General features: G+C 39.4%; 2 protein-coding genes across 2 annotated transcripts in view; one reads left to right on the plus strand and one right to left on the minus strand.

Annotated features, from left to right (window-relative positions):
• LOC138042957 (ciliary microtubule associated protein 1A-like) overlaps positions 1-4,552 on the plus strand; it is a 5,445-nt gene extending 893 nt beyond the window's left edge. Inside the window, exons 2-4 of the mRNA XM_068889042.1 lie at positions 367-590; positions 2,333-2,473; positions 4,272-4,552. Of these exons, the coding sequence (XP_068745143.1) occupies positions 367-590; positions 2,333-2,473; positions 4,272-4,361 (455 nt within the window). The 3' untranslated portion in view covers positions 4,362-4,552. The remainder of the gene's footprint in view (positions 1-366; positions 591-2,332; positions 2,474-4,271) is intronic.
• The window catches only part of LOC138042956 (periodic tryptophan protein 1 homolog), a 20,061-nt gene continuing 3,660 nt past the window's right edge, over positions 3,600-20,000 (minus strand). Inside the window, exons 3-18 of the mRNA XM_068889041.1 lie at positions 19,409-19,602; positions 17,522-17,607; positions 15,671-15,770; positions 14,845-14,955; positions 14,079-14,197; positions 12,830-12,897; positions 11,948-12,044; positions 10,801-10,862; positions 9,788-9,821; positions 9,296-9,373; positions 8,630-8,720; positions 6,803-6,882; positions 6,494-6,535; positions 6,301-6,406; positions 4,996-5,096; positions 3,600-4,905 (exon numbers count right to left, since the gene is read on the minus strand). Coding sequence (XP_068745142.1) covers positions 4,759-4,905; positions 4,996-5,096; positions 6,301-6,406; positions 6,494-6,535; positions 6,803-6,882; positions 8,630-8,720; positions 9,296-9,373; positions 9,788-9,821; positions 10,801-10,862; positions 11,948-12,044; positions 12,830-12,897; positions 14,079-14,197; positions 14,845-14,955; positions 15,671-15,770; positions 17,522-17,607; positions 19,409-19,602 — 1,516 coding nt within the window. The 3' untranslated portion in view covers positions 3,600-4,758. The remainder of the gene's footprint in view (positions 4,906-4,995; positions 5,097-6,300; positions 6,407-6,493; positions 6,536-6,802; positions 6,883-8,629; positions 8,721-9,295; positions 9,374-9,787; positions 9,822-10,800; positions 10,863-11,947; positions 12,045-12,829; positions 12,898-14,078; positions 14,198-14,844; positions 14,956-15,670; positions 15,771-17,521; positions 17,608-19,408; positions 19,603-20,000) is intronic.

Here is a 20,000-nt window from a genome sequence, read left to right on the forward strand (position 1 = left end):
CTTTTGTTAAGGACTGAATTGTAATATATCGAAAGTGCGCTATTGGACAAATGTCCTCGAACTCGGATAGTAAGAGATTTCCATGCTGCTGCTTTATCAAACTGAGGCCATTAGGAAAGGATCGGAAACAAAAAAAGCACGTTTTATCGTCGACTCATTCTTTCCATGGCTTCCACCACCTCGAAAAATGGATGACAAACGAATACTTTAATTATTTTATTTTTTAACTTAGCGTGTAGCCGACAAAGGCACTGATCGGTTGACTTCAAGCAACCATTACCTGAGGTTTATTAAATTGATTATAGAGAGAGAGAAGAGCATATACCGGTAATTTCAGTACTCTATATCGCTTCCTTTCTCGCCTAGGTCAATATTCTCCCGAAAAATGCCATCCTCCACGGGAAAAAAGAGCCCCATGCTACACCTTCAAGACTCGAACCAAGTACTCATTTCAAGACCCAACCCCTTCGCCCAACTCTTACTCTCTTCCGCAAATGATTGGACCGAAGGTTGTCAGCGCACAATCCGCACCAGCCTACTCACTGAGCGCTCGGTCAGCAATCGGGGGATTTAGCGAAGATCTAAAGAAGGTGAGGAAAATGATTGGCAGACTTAGCCGTAAGTGAATCATTCTGATTTAGGTTGCTTGATTACAGAATTGCACAGAGGTTACATTCTCACGGTTCAAGACTAATTTTCCACCCGCTAAAAAATGACAGGACAGTTTGTTCATACAGAACTGGTTTAAAATATTCTTTGTCAGTGGCTGGTCACATGCCCTTAAAAATCGCGACTTTCCTCTTATAGCCGAGTTACTAAGCATCCGTCCAACCACTGATACTTTGCTGTGCAAGAATTTAGTCGACCAAGGTGTTCACACTGCGCCTGTTACATTCTTTACCTTATAATTACCTGCAAAAATTCGTCCCCGACTTCGAGTTCAAACGTTTGAACATTTTAGGCGTCATAATTTTGGTACGGTTGGCATGATCCGCGCAACGTTTTTATCAGACTTGTCGAGATTTAATAGCGACCCCTACTGAATGTATATATTTGAAGGGCTATATGGCTATAGACGAAAGAGAGAAATGATCAATCCTCGCTCTTATAGATATGAACAATTTAAGAAAATGTCTCTGAAAATTTCAGGTGGTTTCAATGAGATTCGTCTGGCTCTTATCTATAACCCACATCTCATCCATGACCTCTCCTTTTCATCCATAACCCGCAATTCGAATATGTATAGGAAATCGTGTGAACTCGAATGAATTTCATGATAGGCACGGGTGATGTTTTGACAGACCATAAATCACGAAATGCACGAACAAGTTCGCGAGATTTGTTATTTATTATGTACTCAACAAAAATCACTGCATCGCTTTGTTTCCATAGCAACTTCCGTATTGCACTCTAAAACCTATTTTTACTCTTTAATCTATTTATGCATTGGTCATTGGCCAATCAGAAACGCGGTGTTTTGTTGATTATATAATACTACTAAATACATTTATTACATTCATCGAGTCCATTCACGGGAACGCATGAGCCCAAAATTTGACTTGCCCTCCATAGCTCAATTGGGGGCATTGCATCGGCACCGCAGAGGTTATGGGTTCCAATTCCCTTGAACCCACCTAAATTTTTCAGGTACAAGGAAGGGTTACGTTTTTGCAAACGCTGGCCGTGTAGCACTTATATTTGAACAGACTTAACTGTTAGAGGGTAACGTGAAGTGCTAGTTTTTTTCCCCATACGAACCATGTGAGCGTTAGCCCTACTAATGGAAATGGGCCCACACAAGGACAGAGAAAAGCTCTGATCAGGGTGGGAATTGAACCCTCGACCTTCAGGTTAGATCACCGTTGCTCTACCGACTGAGCAACAAGGTGTCTACAAGAAACAATTACATTAAGTGTACGTCCAGATTGTCCCATTAAAAGTCACAGTATCCCTTTCAATTGTGAGAACTGCCAAAACGCACAACAAATTAAAAGATTTGTACAGAAAATGATTGCAAAAGTATATTAATAATGTTTTCTCCATATCTTTTTTCCCAACATGTAACATAGATCTCTAATGCACGACAAATAACTTGTCAATTAAGGAGTTGTATTCAAAATAACATAAATTTCAAGTGAATTATTTACCCGTATTACTTAGAAAACCATTTAGCTCGGTATTCCTAGGAAATGCTTAGCTCTGATTGGCTAATGTGCAATATGTATAGGATAATACCGTAAACAGATGGGTCGCATTCCATCGCAGATCAAGACTGCTCTCTAGAAGCGACAACTGACGCAAAGTATGTCCATCTCAAACATTTATTTTTAAGACACCAGGTCCAGGAACATACGAGGTAACTCGACCCAATACAAACAAAAGACGAATGCCAGCTTACACGATGAATGGACGCAACTACATGCCGGAGGACTCAACACTGAAACCTGGACCAGGACAGCACAGCCCTGAGAAGGTACGGCAACATTGGTCGGAATGCTTGGACTCAGCAATTGCCGCGTATAGTAAAAGCTAAAGCGTGTAACTGAAACAAAATCTGCCATTTTTCCAAAATGCGATCAGATATGTCCCTGAAATCCAAATAAATAGATGCACAGCGATTTCCTTCAGGTGTGGAAATGAGCACTGATTGCCAAAAAACTTGGTCCTGCATCACCGAGGTTTTAGGTATTAGGTAGTATGATGCTCTCCGTCCAATATAGCTTTTTTTCCAAAAGCACCAGAAGATTTAGTTGTCTCATCAGTTTTGGATAAGAAAATTTAGCGTGTTACAGAGCCTTTCATCTTTACGATAGATTCTTCTGGTCGTGCATCGCCATACGCTAAGGTACTTGGAACTGGATCTCCTCGCCAAATTTTCAACCAATCAGAAATAAAACCAACCGGTATGACTTGAGCATTTGGAAGCTTTCCATTCGACCGGAAGTTTTCGTTAAAAATTCGAGAATTTCATGTGGCGAATCGAACAGCACTTTCCAGTTGGCCGCTCGAAACCAACCATATCAACAATTATATTACTGCACCAAAATGCGCGCGAGGAGGAATAATGAACCAGCAGGACGCGATTTTCCCGTTGTTCCGGGATTCCGGAACTTCAGGACCACTTCTACTCCATTCGATTCCTGAAGAGATTTTTTTTTTTTGGTCGGAGGGAAAGCGACCTTTGTTTTCGCATGCTTGTTATCAGGTTTTTGATTGGTTCATTTTAAGTTGTCTAAGTCATTTTTCATTTCTCCGTGGCCTTTGCTCTCGCGCAACCTTCAATTAGCCAATCAATTTGAAAAGAAGGCGTTTCCTCGCACTGATCGTAACCTGCAAGTATTTCCTTCACGTTATGATTGCCTTGATTGTCTTCGTCTGGTGTGATAGCGTTCTATTTCTTTTTCTCCGTTTACCGTCTTACTACCGCAAAGATATGAGCAAGGAACTGACCTGGTACCGTAGAACATTTGAAGTGTTCACATTGGTTTTGCAAGTACAGATTTTCAGTTTCAATTTCAACTCCCAAGTAAACGTTCCACTCTTCTACAGGGGACTGAGAAACACTAACCCTCAACTCACATCGGCACCCTGCAACTTGTCTATTCCCACGGATTGAAAATGCCTTTTATTTAGATTGGTTCTGATGTTTGTGTTTCCCCAAAATTACGAAACGCATTCGACGGTAGACAGAGAGAGAAAAAAAAAACCGGGGATGACCTTAGCAAACGTAACTACTTTGGTTTATCGTCCTACCACATCAACTTAAAACCGCTGTATGGAAAGACATAACTTTCTTATATCTTACATAAGAAAGTTAAGTCTTTCCATATTACAGAGTCTATTACAGTAATATTCATTCTTTTGGTCTTGAAATTTTGTCTTGATGTTTCAGAGTTTGGTCACACTGTACTGTGGCAACATTACTATTATATGGTGTGTTGTGTTTCCATCATGATCTGTTGAGGTCTTCTTTTGACGTGCTGCGTTTATAATCACATAAAGGGAGAAACTCGGCACGTAATAAGAGAACCTCACCGCATAAAAGGTACACACAGCACGTCAAAAGAAGACCTCGTCACACCATGATAGAAACACAACACGTAACCATCAAACCTCGTTAAATAATGACAAAAACTCACGACATAAGGACAAAACCACACCACAAGACAAAACTTCAAAGCAAAAACAAAAAAGATCACATAGGAAAGTTATGGCTTTCCAAAGCGCTCCGTGAAATTACAATTATTTAAACCTTTCTCTTTTCTTCTCAGGTTGTGTACAACAAACCGACTGCACCCAAGTTTAGCTTCGGAATGAGGCACAGCGATTACATTACTGTTCCACTTTGGACAACCACGTAATCAAAATTATTGCCTTGTGATTCAGCTTCGTTGTAATTTGCCTCCATTGTACAGAAACTATAAGTAACGAGTCCTCGCTGGTAATACTTTTTGACCGCAGATTCGCGGTACTATGCGGAATATTTTTTCTTCAGGAAAAAGAACCACTAGTTAACCTCTCCAAGAGTGTATTTTCAAAATTCAACGTCAAATAGTTGAAGACGGATTGAAATTTTGTCCAATAGCTTTCTGTGGTTTTCATTCTTAAAAAGACTATTATGTTATGTTGCACCTCCGAAATGTTAGTTTATCCATTAGCTTGCATGCTAAGTACTCAGGTCTGAAAAGGTCATAAAGGCAAGATATAGACAACGGCAGAGACGCTCGATTTCTATTTGAAGATAAAATTTTTAAAAGTTTATTTTCGTCTCTTTTTTTTCTTTTTCTTCGACTGGTCGCATCTTGAAACACTGCCGAGGCTCAAAGCTTCCATAGCAACCGCCGCTGCTTCCTCATCCATGGGCTCAGGGATTGTTCCGTTTGAGGCTTCAGCGGTTTCTCCACCCTGGAAAATAAGTAAATAATTACCAATTAATAAGAATGACTAGAAAAGTACCAGTGTGAAAAATCATACGGTACAGAAAAAGGGTATTACCTCGACGAGTTCGTGCTTGGAAATGTCCGTATTGTTGGATGTCGAAGCGCTTAACGCTGAAGTTGGCACCAGCCTTTGTCTTGACTCGAAATGACGGCGAACTGTTGGAAAGAATCACAAGGATCGTTATTTTGGAGATTGTTCTGTCTATTCAAAATCCGTCGAGGATTAAACGAATTAGTTAAATAAGGTTTCCCAAAAGAACGGGTTACAAGACAAAACTTTCGCTGACTGTCTGAATGCATGACCCAACTGGCGGCTAACTGCAGAAATATCCTAATTTAACATAATTACATAGGTGATTATTGAATATTCTCTGCGCTGATTGGTTGCCGCTGAAGTAATTATCACACTATAAGCACCAAAGTGTTTTTTTCAAAATGGCCGCAAGCCATTTTGTCGAGGTGACAGACGAAGAAATTGTTTTAAAGAAAATGCATATTTTCAAATAATCACCTACGTAATTATACCAAAACAATTATTCACTTCAGGCTCGGTGAATATCGGTGAATAATGAACAGCTGATTTTGTTAATGGTGACTCCTTCGCCCTCCTTCGCAGGAGTCCGATTACTTCTTCGGATACTCTGCCACTGAGCTATTGGAGACTCGAAAGAGCCAGGCCAAAGTACAATCCTACACAAATTAATTAGAACACTTCACCTATCAACCCTTTTTTGTAGGCAATTATGCGACGCAAAATACATTTCACGGCAAAACTGGCCTTTCTATACTCACCCTCCCCCCTCAGTCAATGTTGAACGTGCTCAACATGACCTAGTTTGGGGCCATCATTGACTACGGGAGGGGGGGAGGGGGGGGGGGGGTGGTAGAGGAATAAGATGGTAAAGAGAGAGAATGGCGCGCGTTGTCCTGTCCCAATGTAATTTTTGGATAGGATTGTAGGTTCAAGTTAAATACTGCTTGGACGGAAAATGTCAAAATGGGCTTTATTGTTAACCCCGGTAAATGTTTTTTTTTTTTCAATGGTGAATCGGAGATACTCGGGAAAAAGCCGAGTGCTCCTTTGTAAGAGTCGAGCGCACAACCTTCCGATTACTAGTTCCGACGCTTTACCACTGAGAGACTCATGGGAGCTGGGCCACTGAGCAAACTATCCTAATGTAATGCTTCACTGGCTGACTCGTTGATCCTGGCTAGCTCTACGGCTAGCTCTCTGGCTATCCCAAGACAATGAAAGACTTAACTGGTAGATTGCCCGCCCCATGGAGTAAAGACCCGTCTATCTAGGTAATCGATGAAATCCCCGGCATAAAGCCCACATGAAAACCTGGGTGACAGGTACCTGGACCACTATCTGTAATGTCAAATACTCTCAATCCTTGCTTCTCGCCTCCAAAACTGAACACAAATGGCGCATCCGGACAGCACCGGGCATTCAAAATTCTCCCCTGAAAAGAACAGAAAATGACGCAATAAACCCTTTCCTTGGCTTTCCGAGGTATAAAACATAGAATGAAATAGTTGCATTTCCTTACCATTTGAAGATTTCTTGATGAAACTAAAGACGGTTTGTTATCCTTTAAGAAATGAGCCAATATTAGCATCAACGATAAAACCAGCAAAAGTGTTATTTGGTTCATTTGAAGCGAAATTACTTCACGGATGTCACGGAACCGGGGGCATTAAATAAAAGAACTGAATCGTGTTATGTGATGATGGAGAAAATATATGAAAGTCATATCAGAAAAGCAGATATAAACCGTTTCCCAAGCAAAAGAACAGACGAGTGTTACAAAGGTTAACTTCACATGAGTAAAAGACAAAACTTTGACATATAACCCGACCTGAATATCCCAGACTTTGACAGTCTCGTCAGCAGATGCAGTCACCAGACATCCGGGTACTTGACTGCTTAAGGCAATTCCTACGATCAGTAAGATAAAAAAACTAGTTTCTGTAGCCGATGAGTAATTAGCCATGACCTTGACAATAAGTCCCTCCCTGTCTGCCTTTTCAATGCAGGGTTTCTAATCAAGTAGAGATTATGTCCAAGACTAACATAGACAGCAGAGGTTCCCAAGCAAAATGAACAGAGTAATACCGTGGCTCGAACCCTCTAAATGTGGCCAGCTAGGTGTGACATCTAAAACGACTTGTGTTGTGTGACGCCACCTGACCAGGAAAAGCCACACTTTATGGAAGACATATATGTTGTCTTCACATCAATATACCAGAAACCCATAAGAGTTGAAACGTGTAACGCGCGTTCACAGCATCCGAATATTCAGTGCGAACTGATTGGTTGAACATTTCAGTGCTAAGTACCATATTTGGAAACCCCTCGCTCTTGTTGTTCCAAATATGGTACTTAGCAAATTGAATATTCAGAAGCTTGTTTCCCAGCACACAAGGGGCCGTTACACGTTTCAACCCTTATGGGTTTCTGAATATGACCAGCTCGCAGTTGGCTTGATAGCTCTATTGGTGGAGTTTTGCACCGATATCGCAGAAGTCATGGGTTCAAATCACAGTTTCAGTGTTCGACACTTACTTTCTTACTAATTTGCCCTTTGGGCAACCAGTTTTGTTTTTTTGGTTGCCCACCTTCTAAAGACCTGTTGCCCGTTAAAACTCAAAGGAGGCTTGTAAAAATGTCAATTTTGTGTAAAATGTGTGTAAAATGGGTTTGGCAGAGCAACGCGACTCCTGATCTATGTGTCCATGGTGGTTTAGCAGCCTTCATCCAAGGTAGTTTTACTTTGACAAGCATATCTTTAAGCGATTTTCCTTTTCTATAAGACATCAAGGGAGATTCCTTGAATATGTCTCTGAGATTAGGTTGGTTTTGAATTAAATGCCATTTGTCCAATAGTATGTTCTTTAAGCCTTTCAAAGCTGGTTAAAATTGCGTGACAAAAGGTAGAATTTTCTTTTGCGCTTGTTCAATATCAAAGCAGTATAGTAGCGTATTTGGCCGTGCGAAAGCTGGGTTCCATTGTAACAAACATTCCTGTTTCGCGCGGAGAAAGATGGCGGCTACGAAGATGTTCCTTCCAATCTGTTTTGTGGTTTGTACCAATATATTTTAAAAATAGAAATTAATGCCGCAAAGAGATGTAACGTTATTTTTTAATAGTGTTTGCGGTGACTACGTTATATTACTAGTCACTTTCTTCGTTGCAAATCAAATCGTTCCGCAAAATATTAGTCGAACAAAAACTCTGATTGCCCGATCGCGCAAGTCTTAGAGTCGTGTTACTTGCCCAAGGATATATTTCGCTTTCCCCGGGCAATCGGGCAAGCATTAGTGTCGAACACTCCGTGACTGAGTGAGTTACTGTTTGCCGAGTGCTGGATAAACAGAAACAACAAACTAAGAAGCATATTACCCTTGACATAAACGTAGATGTTGTCCTGATGTGCTTCGCTCGCAAACTTTGCGAAAAAATAGTTTTCGAGTAAAAAGCTAAGGAGGGAATACCCTGTAACGGCAAAACGAACACCTGACTTGTTACGTGCGTTTCGCTCTTCATAGACGACACAAGGGAAAAGAGGACAAGAAAGACCAAGGCTCGATTACCAGAAGGAGACGCACTCCTCCTCCGATAGGGAGAACGCTCCTAGACCGGACCCCAGTGAGCAAAGGAAATCGAGCCTAAGAAGGACCTAACCTGGTATTGCCTCATCATGTGCTTTAAGTGTGTAGACTGGAGCGTCTGTTCTGACATCACAACAAAAGACGTGACCATTCTCTGTGCTTACCTACAAACAGAGATCAAAATTACAGTTCACCCCAAACCGCACCCTGTATTGTAGGCGTTCAAAGCATGATTTTAATGTGGTCTGTAATGGCATGTGGCAGTCGACGTCAAAGTCAAAAGCTGTCCCCGTTGGAGGCTTCCTAGACACAAGACAAATATGTCCATTATATTAAAAATTGAAGACAAGTGCTTGATTTATACTGCAGCACCAATGCCGCTGGCAAAACGAGTTGTTCAGCCGCCAAAGGGCTAAACGCAACAGCAAATAATCAGAAAGAAGGATATTCGTCGAAAGAGGCAGCTCTGTGCATAATTACTATAATTATATGTTCGAGTAAGTTTGATCAGTTAATTAATGCACGATCAATACGTTGTCAATCTCTCGGTTTACGATTGGCCCAAAACATTAATTATAAGAAATAAATTATTGTGTTTCCGCAGTTCAGGGCAAATAATGCACCAAGGATGTTCTCATAAGGGGTAAAACTGAATTTTCATCTACCATAAAAATGGCATTAATACTCTTATTAACATCTACACAAAAAAGAAGCACTTTAAAGTTCATAATATACTTACTAAAAAATTGAAGGGCGAAAAATGATTCCACAGCACCCTTTCGACTTCTGAGTTAAATTTCCAGGATTTGATGTTACTCTGCATTGTCAGAAGGAGAAAACAGATACAGCGATTAATCCATCACAGTTTAGAGCAGTTTTCAAGTGATTGTCGAAAATTAATTACGCGATTCTAACTGCTACGCTTAGTGATTGGTTTAAAAATCTCGCGCTAGAAGGAAAACCAAAACCAATCGCGACTTGCAAGCGCGATTCTTCCCGCGCTAGCTTTCAACAAGTTACACGGAGTTGCTACGAATTTTTCCTACGAAATTTGGATTGGTTCATTGTGCTCTTTGCACCTGCCGTGATTGGTCGAAGTAATCACTTTGGCATTTGTCTTACGACACCCAAATGAAAAGCGCTCTAACGTCTTGGCCCTAAGGATCAAATCATAAGAACTTACCCGATGTTGATTAAATTAAGTAAACGGGTTAATATCCTATCAATTTACCTCGGGACTTCTGCAATCCACCACTTTAGCCTTCCTGAAATAAAAGAATCCCAAATAAACTGACACTGAGAAAAGTTTCCAAATGTTTGTCAAGTTGGTTTATGTATCGTTAAAATCGTTATTATACTTAATGAAAGAGAAGCCGGCATCCAACAAATAGCCTACAGTCCACATTCTGGCTGAATTAATTTTTTCCAGTCTCAGCTGTCCGTCATGTAACGTGTCGAGTAATGTGTCTGTCCGTCTTCGTTGTTGCTTAATTAACTGTCATATGTAGCTCTACTATATTTTTACATATATTTCAAGCACTGGGACCACTGTAATTGGCTTATTGCTGTTGTGGCAGCCCTGCCTAATTAGGCACTTGTTCTCTCCTTGTTTCTGTTTATATTTACATGTACTATCTTTCTTTAATTTTTGTAATAGGCTAAGTCAATAAAATAAAGTAAAGCGCTACCCCCCAAATCCAGCCAGGTCGACCGCATGCTGGAAGAAGAAGACCACATGACCAGGAACGCCATGCCCTATTGGTTAACGGCAAGGGTCGCGAGACAGGGCCTAGGGTTTATAGGCCTTATCTAAGAAGATTTGAGAGTTGGTCTGACAAATATGGCAGTCCACCAACTAAGAAGTTTTTGGCAGTTTTTGTTTTCTCTTCAAAAATTCTGGTTGAACTTCCTTTTCTTCTTGGATTAGCAGGATGGATCATTATTAAGCCCAACCTCATTTCCAGGGTCTCTCTTCTCTGCCTCCATTCGCCAAAGGAGGCAGAGAAGAGAGACCCTGGGAACGAGGTTGTATTAAGCCATATCAAATATGCTTTTGCTAAATTGGTGGGATGTTAAGCAACGTTTGAAAAGAGCAAAAAGGCATGGTACTGGTGCTATGGTCTAGCCTTTCAATAAAGCAGAAGCCCACCCACCAGCTTATAAAATGCTAGTATAACAAAAATAATAACAACTACAACAACAATAACCATCATCATCATCATCATATTGCACCATCAAACTTACTTGTCAAATGATCCAGTGAGAATTGACTGTGATTCATAAGGATGCCACTGTAATGACTGGACCTGAATCAGATATACGTATACCAATATTGAACACTAAATTCCTTTCTTACGCTGGATCACGAAACAACCGCTATTCTGATTGCAATGACATCAGGGTGGTGAGTTTTTATATTATGAAAAACCAATCATTCTCATTCTATGAAGTAGGGATCTTTTCCATCGGGATAATGACCTTTAGCTGGTTTTGAAACATGAAATTTCTGTGATCATGGATAATAAAGTCTTGGTCCTGGTCATGGCTTCCAGGGACAAAACAAAAATTCTATGATTGCAGTAGTCACATGCGCTATATTTTCCACAAAAATTAAAGATACTGATCATTAAAGTTTTGACCTCCGATATCGCAGTGCTAGCTTTCTGATAGGTTCACTACTGTGTATCTTGGTTGTCAGCTCACATACCAAAATGACCTAATATGGAAACTGATTGTGTCAAGTGATTGCGTCAAGCTGAAAAATTAGTGCAAGAAACTTGTTGGATGTATAATTTTATAAGACTGGTCATTACAGCCAACCCATATCCAACGTGCACTCATCAAATAATAAGCTGTTAATTATCAATACTTTTGGCTTTATTTTGTCGCAGACATATTGTTATGGTAACAGCTCACAGTGAACTGAGACTAATGACTATAATAACAAAATGAAATCGATAATGATAACAATAGTCAATGCAATGTGATAATTACTTTCTAAAGATCTTTGCAGTCTTTGACACCACTTTTATGCATTTTTAATGAAGCCAGACAATAAATAAATCCAAGCTTGAAAAGGACTCAAAGCCATGGACATTCAATTTATACTCTTCTGTATAAATGTGGACAAAGTCAAAGAAACAAACCCGTGTGGGTGAAGTGTTTTCATCACAAAAAGCAAAAGATCTCTGGAAAGAACAAAGTGATTCTAATACAACTTGGTGCCAGTCAAGAAATTCATTTCAGAAAAATCCCCCTTTTGGTGAAGTTCAGGGCAGCCACTGGGCATTTGGCAAAGACTTTTAACAAAATTCACAAGGTCACATTATTTCAATTATTAATTAATTCTGAGAATGGAATTCAGTAATAAGGAAAGCTAAAATGTAAGTACCTTATCTTTGTGATGCCTCAAACAATGTACAGGCTTTGATTGGGAAAGGTCCCACAAAATAACAGAATAATCTGCAGATGCGCTTGCCAAAACATTTCTGAAAAAGACAGTATTATTAATTGCCACTGATATGTAGAAAGACCTCAGATTAAATCTTCTTACGTACGGTAATATCAAACTGTGTTACCCTTTCACTCCTGTGGGGTTCCCCATTGACGAGTAAAATCTTCTGGCATTAGACAGAGTAAAATCTTCTGGCATTAGACAGAGTAAAATCTTTAAGTCTCAGTGGTCCTTACAGGAGTGAAAGGGTTAATGGAGGGGACATGCTTAACCCACTGACACCTCAAATGCCCTAGGGCGCCCCCTGTTGATCAGTAAAATCATTTGGCATTAGACAAAGTGAAATCTGTTACGTGTAAGTCTCACTCCCAGAAGTTAGTGGGTTAATGTAACTCTCAAAGGGGGAAGTAGTCTGCTGGCAGCCGGTTTTTTCTCTAAGGGTCACTAGGGCGAGCACTTAGTCATCACGAACTCGAAAGGGCGGTATGGCGTTGGCCATGTAGAGAAGAAGGCGAGACAAGGGTGGTATGGCCGAGTGGGGAAGAAGGCGAGAGTTTTTCTTCTCGTGCGAGGTGCACCCATGTCTCGTCCCATTCCCCTTTAGCCAAAACGTCTCGCCTCATAACCCGTACTGAATTACGAGAGAAAAACAGATTGCCAGCAGTCTAAGGGGGAAGGTACAATGTACTGTACTTGCAATAACTACAGGGAATGCATATGATAAGTAGAGTTGCGGCTCTTATGGCAGCGGGATTAAAATGACTATGTGTGTGAATGGACATGAGACTTAACTGCAGCAGTGAACTCAATTTATCGTACCTTACAAGAGGATTCCAAGACAAGTCAAGAACAGCATCACTGTGACCTTCATCGGAGTTTTGTGACTTCTACAAAATAATATTATGTGTTTCATGCTACAGCGTGCTTAATCACCAGGATGAAAAAGAAAGTTGAAGAGATGATTTTTGCCATGGTGACTATGGATACTCAGAAAAAAATCTGAGTACAGTACTCCCTTGCGTGAACCTCCAGCTGTACGGATGTTCTACCACTCAGCTACAGGAGACTCTAGTGGTACTGGGAGCTACATGTAGGTCATTGAATAAGGCTTCTAGTGACAGTAAAAATATAAATAATTTATAACTTATTGTAATAATAATAGCCCTTATGCCTGATGATGTTTGACTAGCTGATTTCACCACCAAGCCTCGCATTCAAAAATCAAACTTGTAAATTTTAGCTTGAGCTGAATCCCAAAGGAACAAACTTGTAATTAAAAGAAAACCCGCATTAAACAGTATTGCATGTCCAGATGAATTTTGTGATTAATTTTGTGCAAATGAGGCTTGGCAGTGAATTTTCATGCATAATATTATAATGTCATCATGCACAAGGCGTATTATTGTTCCATCCTCCTGAAGGGATTGAAATTGTCGAAATGGTGCTTTCTTGCTATGTTATGAAATAGGAAAGGTGTTATTAAAAATACTTCAAAGATCTCCCTTTAGAGTTCTACTACAAGATAAAAGTATTTTCAATGCTCCCCCCACCCGCCTCCCCCTCCCTGTGATGGTTCCAGTTTACCTGACACCTATTTGCATCTTGTGAAAGAAGAGGACACTTACTAATTACTTTGATCCTTTTTTATCAAGTCTCATGATAACTTCAGATCACACAACAGACAGAAGTGTTGAAACATTGGGTCCTTGCATTAACGTTTATCTTAAGCTATGTTCATATTTCTCCACCATAATTATAGCTAGTATCAAACAATGTGATTGTTTGATTTTTTTTGTTCTTTTTTTATGTAAAAGAAAAGAGTTGGATTTCATGGAGATTACCCACACAAACTGACTGGTTGTCATTGGTCACTGTCATGACATGTTGTGTTGTATTTTGATGCTATGTAAAAGTACTCTCACTCTGGGATAAACTCTTAGAAAGCTCCCTTGTGTATCTTTGTCTCTTGCTCATAACACAAACAAGGCCCCTGTTTCTTTGCTAACAGATACCAACCAGGCCAAAAAGACAACAAAGACCATTATATGTAAAACAAAAAGACACTGACCTTTTTTGACTTTTTCCTTTTCCTCTTTCCCAATGAAACAACTGGTTCTAATGTATCCACCAAATCTAAATCCCAGATATCAATATGTGGTTCCATGGTTCCAACTGCCACAAAGTTTCCTTTGTAAGAAAATTAACAGTAATTAAGTGATGGCTACCTGGACCCTTTGCAGGTAATTTCCAAATCAGTTTAGAATTATGGTCTTATTGGTGTTTCAGATAGATCATTGTAAAACAGAAAATTAAAACAAGAGAAAAGCAATACAAAATGGGCATCAAAATCTCTGTTAAAATTGATATTTAGTGTCTTGCTGACAAAATCTGTTCTGAATGTACTTAACAGAAATTTAATTAGGTCAAATGGCACATCATAAATCAAAATATTGCAGCTAGCTTTTCTTGTTATTATCATTATTATCATTATTATTATTATTATTATTATTATTATTATTATTATTATTATTATTATTATTATCAGAAACTTGCTTTTTATACATCCTGGCTTCGCAATACTCACTCTCAGAATGAAAAAAAAAACACTCTGTTACAAGAGGAAATAACATTATTGCTACAATAACTGTAAAGAACAATAAAAAACTAGGCACACTTGATTTTTGCTTTAACTGGATTATTACTTTGTTGCTAAAGCATTAAAAACGAGCTGAAGGCTGGCAAAATTAATACATGCATGGTTGCACCAACTTGATAAAATCCATATTTATTATTACAGCTTATTAATAATCTGTAAGACAGTTGACCATTCATACCTGGCCTGGAGTTGTCTTCAGGATCAAAATCAAGCCATTCAATAGCAAGAGGAAATGCTTCAAGCAAAATGTCATGGTGAATATACTGGCTACCTTCCTCTTCATTATAAACTGAAAAAGCAGATCAGATTTATCACAAAAAGGCAAAGTGTAAGTCTTGATGTTTAGTCCACTAAACAAAATTTTGGGAACAAGCTCTCTTCCCATCCACAGTGTACATCAGTTCTCTTCGCTCCTAATGGAGTATAGGTTCCGCATTAGTACTCCTCATCCGACTCTAGTTTGAGAAGTCCTCTCTCCTCAAGTTCCTGCCATCCACCCATCCCAAATAAATTAATTTCATTATGATTTACATTTTATTACCTGAATGAAGTCAGTGTTATGTTAGAAAAGAATCTGGACCCTTAAAACATTTGCATGAACAATGTGCGGTAAATAATGGCAATTTCTTAGATCACCTTGTTTCTTGCTGCAACACCTTGCTTCTCCTCCTGATGATTGAGATCCTTTTGTGTATCTCGAAATAGATCCTTGAATTTCTGTTCTCGATTCTCGAACTTGATACTCAAGTCTCAAAACTCAAGCCTTAATTATCGAAATGATCAATGATAGAGGATCAAGTTTTGAGTCAAGGATGTCAACTGACAAGGACTGTATGGACAGTGGAATATATAATTTTCTTCAAAACAAGTTTGAAAATTAAAAGGAAAGCCAAGGAAGTCTGACAAAGCCATAAAATATATTTATGCCTTAATGCAGACCCCCTTTACTTTCCGTACTTTATTTTTTCTCTCTCACTTCTGTAAATTATCTCTCCACTTTTTACCTGATATCTCCAGAGTACTGAAATCCTGGTCCACATGGCCAGCAACTACCAAGTTATCATTTGGCTTGATAATGAAATTTTCCTCATCATCCTTTTCATCCTGATATTTGCAAGAAAAAGTGAAAGTGAAAGAAAATGAATATGCAATGCAAAATAAATATTATTTTGAGTTGGTCTGTTTTCAATAATAATATTATTGTTATTTTTTTCTTTTCAACAATAGAATTCAATAAAATTTACAGAATTACAATACAGTGATAATTTTCTTCCCTCTCTTTTCTTTGCATCAAGATTTGAAATTAAGGCTACATGTCAGAAAACAGAGAGACCTTTGATGATGAATTGAAAGGTGTGTTACTGTTGAATTGCTTAATAACGTTTCTCAAGACTTTTCCAGCATGGTCAAGTGCTGTAAGAAGAGGCTAGGTTCTGTAAGGGCAGACAAACCTGGAGCTACTTTCAACCCCAATGGCGAGAAAAGAGCTCTTTTAAAAGCTACATCGAAGCCTCAGGCCAGTGTCGTTCAAAGTTATGATTGTAGTGTGGAGGGAGGGTGTGGATGGTGTTGTTACAGTCAGAGGCAGTGGGTGAAGGACAAATTTGAGGGTGAAGTAGATTTTGAGTTTGCTGAAGCTAGAAGCAGGGAGAAGGAAGACATGGTGGTCAAAGGTATTGACAGAGGGGTCAAGGTGGTTGTGGAGAAGCTGGATTGTTTTGATGTTGAGGATGAGGAGAGGGCTGGAGGAAAAGATAAGGGGAAGATGGGTGGCATCAATGGAGAGGTCATTAGTGGTTGTGGAGATTATTGGTTACTTTTGTCAATGATGATGGTAAATGCACCAAATGCAGGGGAGGAAATGAGGTTCTGGAGTCGATACTTGGTTGGTGGAGAAGAGGCATAATGAGGACACTAAATGGTTGGACAAGGTGAGGGAAAGTATGGGTAATAAGAAGAAGCACCAGGAAGTGGAGATTAGTGTAGAGGATGTGGAAAATGGAATTCGGATAATGGTGAATTGGATGGCTCCCGATTCAGGTCAGGACGGTGCAAGGGGGTTTTGGTTTAGGAAGTTTAAGTCATTACATAGGTTTATTTCGGACAGTTGGGAGGTGCTGGAGTGGTAGGTCAAGGGGAGGATGGTGTTGATACAGAAAGACCATGCCACAGGAACAGTGGCTAGCAACTACAGACCAATTTATTGCATGTTTGCCATTGATGTGGAGGCTACTCACTGGGATCTTCACTGGATCTTGGCAGAGGCTGTATGGACATTAAATTTTGCAGGGTAAATTAGGTTGCCGCATTGGTAGATTGTTCTCAGAATGTTGGAAACAATGAAGGTGGCCAATGTGAAGGGTTTGTTGGGTGCATGTGGTAGTATGAGCAATTGGAGAACTAACTATGTTGACATCAAATGGGAAGTGCTGGGTGAAGTCAGGATCAAACATGGAATATTCCAGGGGGCTACTTGTTTCCACTGTTCTCTGTTCTTGCACTGATCCCTCTCACTATGTTGTTGATATAAGTCATGCACCAACTCATCTGCAATCATGTGAAAGCCGGTATGTACATTGTATACCCGTAAACTCTAATATTTTTTCCCCTTTGTAAAAACTGCATTAAACATTTCATATCACAACATACATGAAGTAATTACAGCAATATCATAGACTACTGTAAGGAGCACTTTTTGATTAATATTTTTAGAAAAATTATTCCTGTAAATGAACTAAATAGAAATTCTCTTATCGTACGTGGTTCAAATCTATAGCCCAGCAGGATGAAAAGGAAAAAAATAATAATGTAAGAAACCACTCAATGATTCTTATTACAATCTCTACTTGACTCACCAGATTGCCGAGAGTAATATGAGGATCATCTTCATTAGAAGCATAGTATGTTACACCAGCCATCCCTGCACCAGACAGGAGTTCCCCTAAGAAATGGAAATCTAAGTGAAAGAACTGTACACTGTATATTTAAAGTGCACTTGTTCTGTTGAAGCCTCAAGTCCTTCGTGGGAACACAAATCATAAGTTCGACAAATTCACCTGCTCTCAAATAAGTGGCTTCATAGCTCAGTTAGTAGTCTCAGCATTGCACTGGGATCGCAAAGGTCATGGGTTCAAATCTTGTTGAAAGCACCTGAATTTTTCAGGTGCCGAATGTTGTGGTTCAATTTTTTTCTTGATCCAAGATTTTTCAAACCAGTTACACTTTTTCTGTCTATTATTCATTATCATAATATGAAACAAAGAAAAATCAAAATTGAACTCAGTGGTGTAAAAAATTTTAAACCACAACATAAAAAGAGGCAATTGCTTGAGATAAATGCAAGGATCATAATAATTATTATTCACTCTTTAGAAATCTAACTATTACTGTAACAGTACAATGTATGTTTAAGGCAAAGAGCACTCACAGGGAATCTGGGGTCATTACCAGTCACAGTAGGTCTTTAAACAGTGGTTGACAGATCCTGGAACTAATCTATCCTTAAGTTTCAATCCTTGATCTGTCATCTTTTAAAGTTAAAGCTAACGTTCCAGAAGTCCACTTTCCAGACTTCCAAGACCTTTTGAGAAAACTGGAAGGAACTGGAAGGCCTGGAATGTTCACACAATTGTTTACATGTCTTGTAGTTTAAGGGCCCCCAGACGGATTTTTCGCGCGTTGCTAAGGAAGTGAAATGGTACTTCCGGTAACTGACGTCATCATATCATGAGCTGACAAGAAAACCCACTCACAAGCAAAAGTCACCGCACAAACTGTTGTTTGCATCGAAGGTTTTTCCTCTCCCTTCCTCGCGCTCGTTCTCAGATCAACTGCGCATGCGTAAACGAACTGACTTCCAGTTTGAGAAGAAAGCTAAATTTCCGGAGGTTTTAAATTGGATTAAATTTTTTTTACATGGCACGTTTCACCCCCAAATATAGAATATAGCTAAGCATTGATTTTTTTTAAATCATCTTTTTTGAAAAAGTTATGGGCATTTCAGTATCGTTTGTCTTTAAAAAGAACATTTTTCAAAACAAAAATGAAAAGCATGCTTGGCTGGATGCAAAAACGAATACAAATTATCAAACCATCGATAACGTACCCAAATTGCATAGCACGCAGACAAATTTAGAGTTTTATTTTATTGGTCACGTGACCATGGGTGCGGTGTGATGACGTCATATTTAGGGTCATTGGCTTACAAAAGTTGGAAACTGACCAAAATAATGCCAAATTCTCTCAAATTACTTAACCATTACATCCTTAGCAACGTACACCAAAAAATACGTCAGTGGGCCCTTAAAATGTCCTGTGTATCGCAGGACACATCACTTACTTGTAATACCACTACTGGTAAGTAACACTAAAATACCTCATAAATGGCTTAAGTTTCTGTTACTCTAAGTTGTGTGAAGTATGGTAAGTGCGGAAAATAATTGACTTTTTATGTCGATTTTGACATGTGCATGTAGCTCTAATTTTATACAAGCCACGTGTATACTAAATAGGGCATACACGTATGAAGTATCTTTTCAGTCATTTACATAATAGAGCGAAGTTATAAAGGCAAAGTTGTGTCATAACTGCCTCCATGCTTCACTCCACTTTTTGCTTGAAAAATGGATCATTCATTTTAATATAATAATTCCACATATTGACAGGCAAAAAGCAACAGAGAAACAATATTATGGACACCAGCTATCACAACTTCATTTCTTGAGCCACAATTTAATTGATACCTTCTACATCCTCTTCGCTATCATAATGTACAAGATCATACAGCTTCGTGATATCGTCATCATCATCCTCATCATCATCCTTATCACCATCAAGTATACTTTTGGTTGCATCTGAATTGGACTTCATTGAAGTGACTACCTCCTCTGACATTTCTTTGTCACTTTCAACCTCTCGATCAACATTCTCTTTTTCTCTGAGCATAAAAACATTAGGTAAAAAGGTAAAGTTTGCTTACGATCAAGCCAAGTGGCTCATTAGGCCGGAGCTTATCCCGGTTTCTGTAGCATGAAGAGACTAGGAGTATTTCTATTTCCCCCTGGATGGGATGCCAGTCCATTACAGGGTTACCCCTGGCATTGAATTAATGATTACACATTTATGCACCTGGGTGGAGAGAGGCCCTGTGAGAGTAAAGTGTCTTGCCCAAGAACACAACACAATGTCCCCGGCCATGGCCCGAACCTGGACCACTCGATCTGGAATCGAGCGCACTAACCATGAGGCCACCGCCTTGGAGGAAAATGCTAAAAGTAACTTTGAAGTAACAATGTGGGGAGTCTACTGAAATGAGCTGGAAATTTACATAGACCT

The sequence above is a fragment of the Montipora capricornis genome, chromosome 3 (genome assembly GCF_036669925.1).
Source record: "Montipora capricornis isolate CH-2021 chromosome 3, ASM3666992v2, whole genome shotgun sequence".
NCBI lineage: Eukaryota > Metazoa > Cnidaria > Anthozoa > Scleractinia > Acroporidae > Montipora > Montipora capricornis.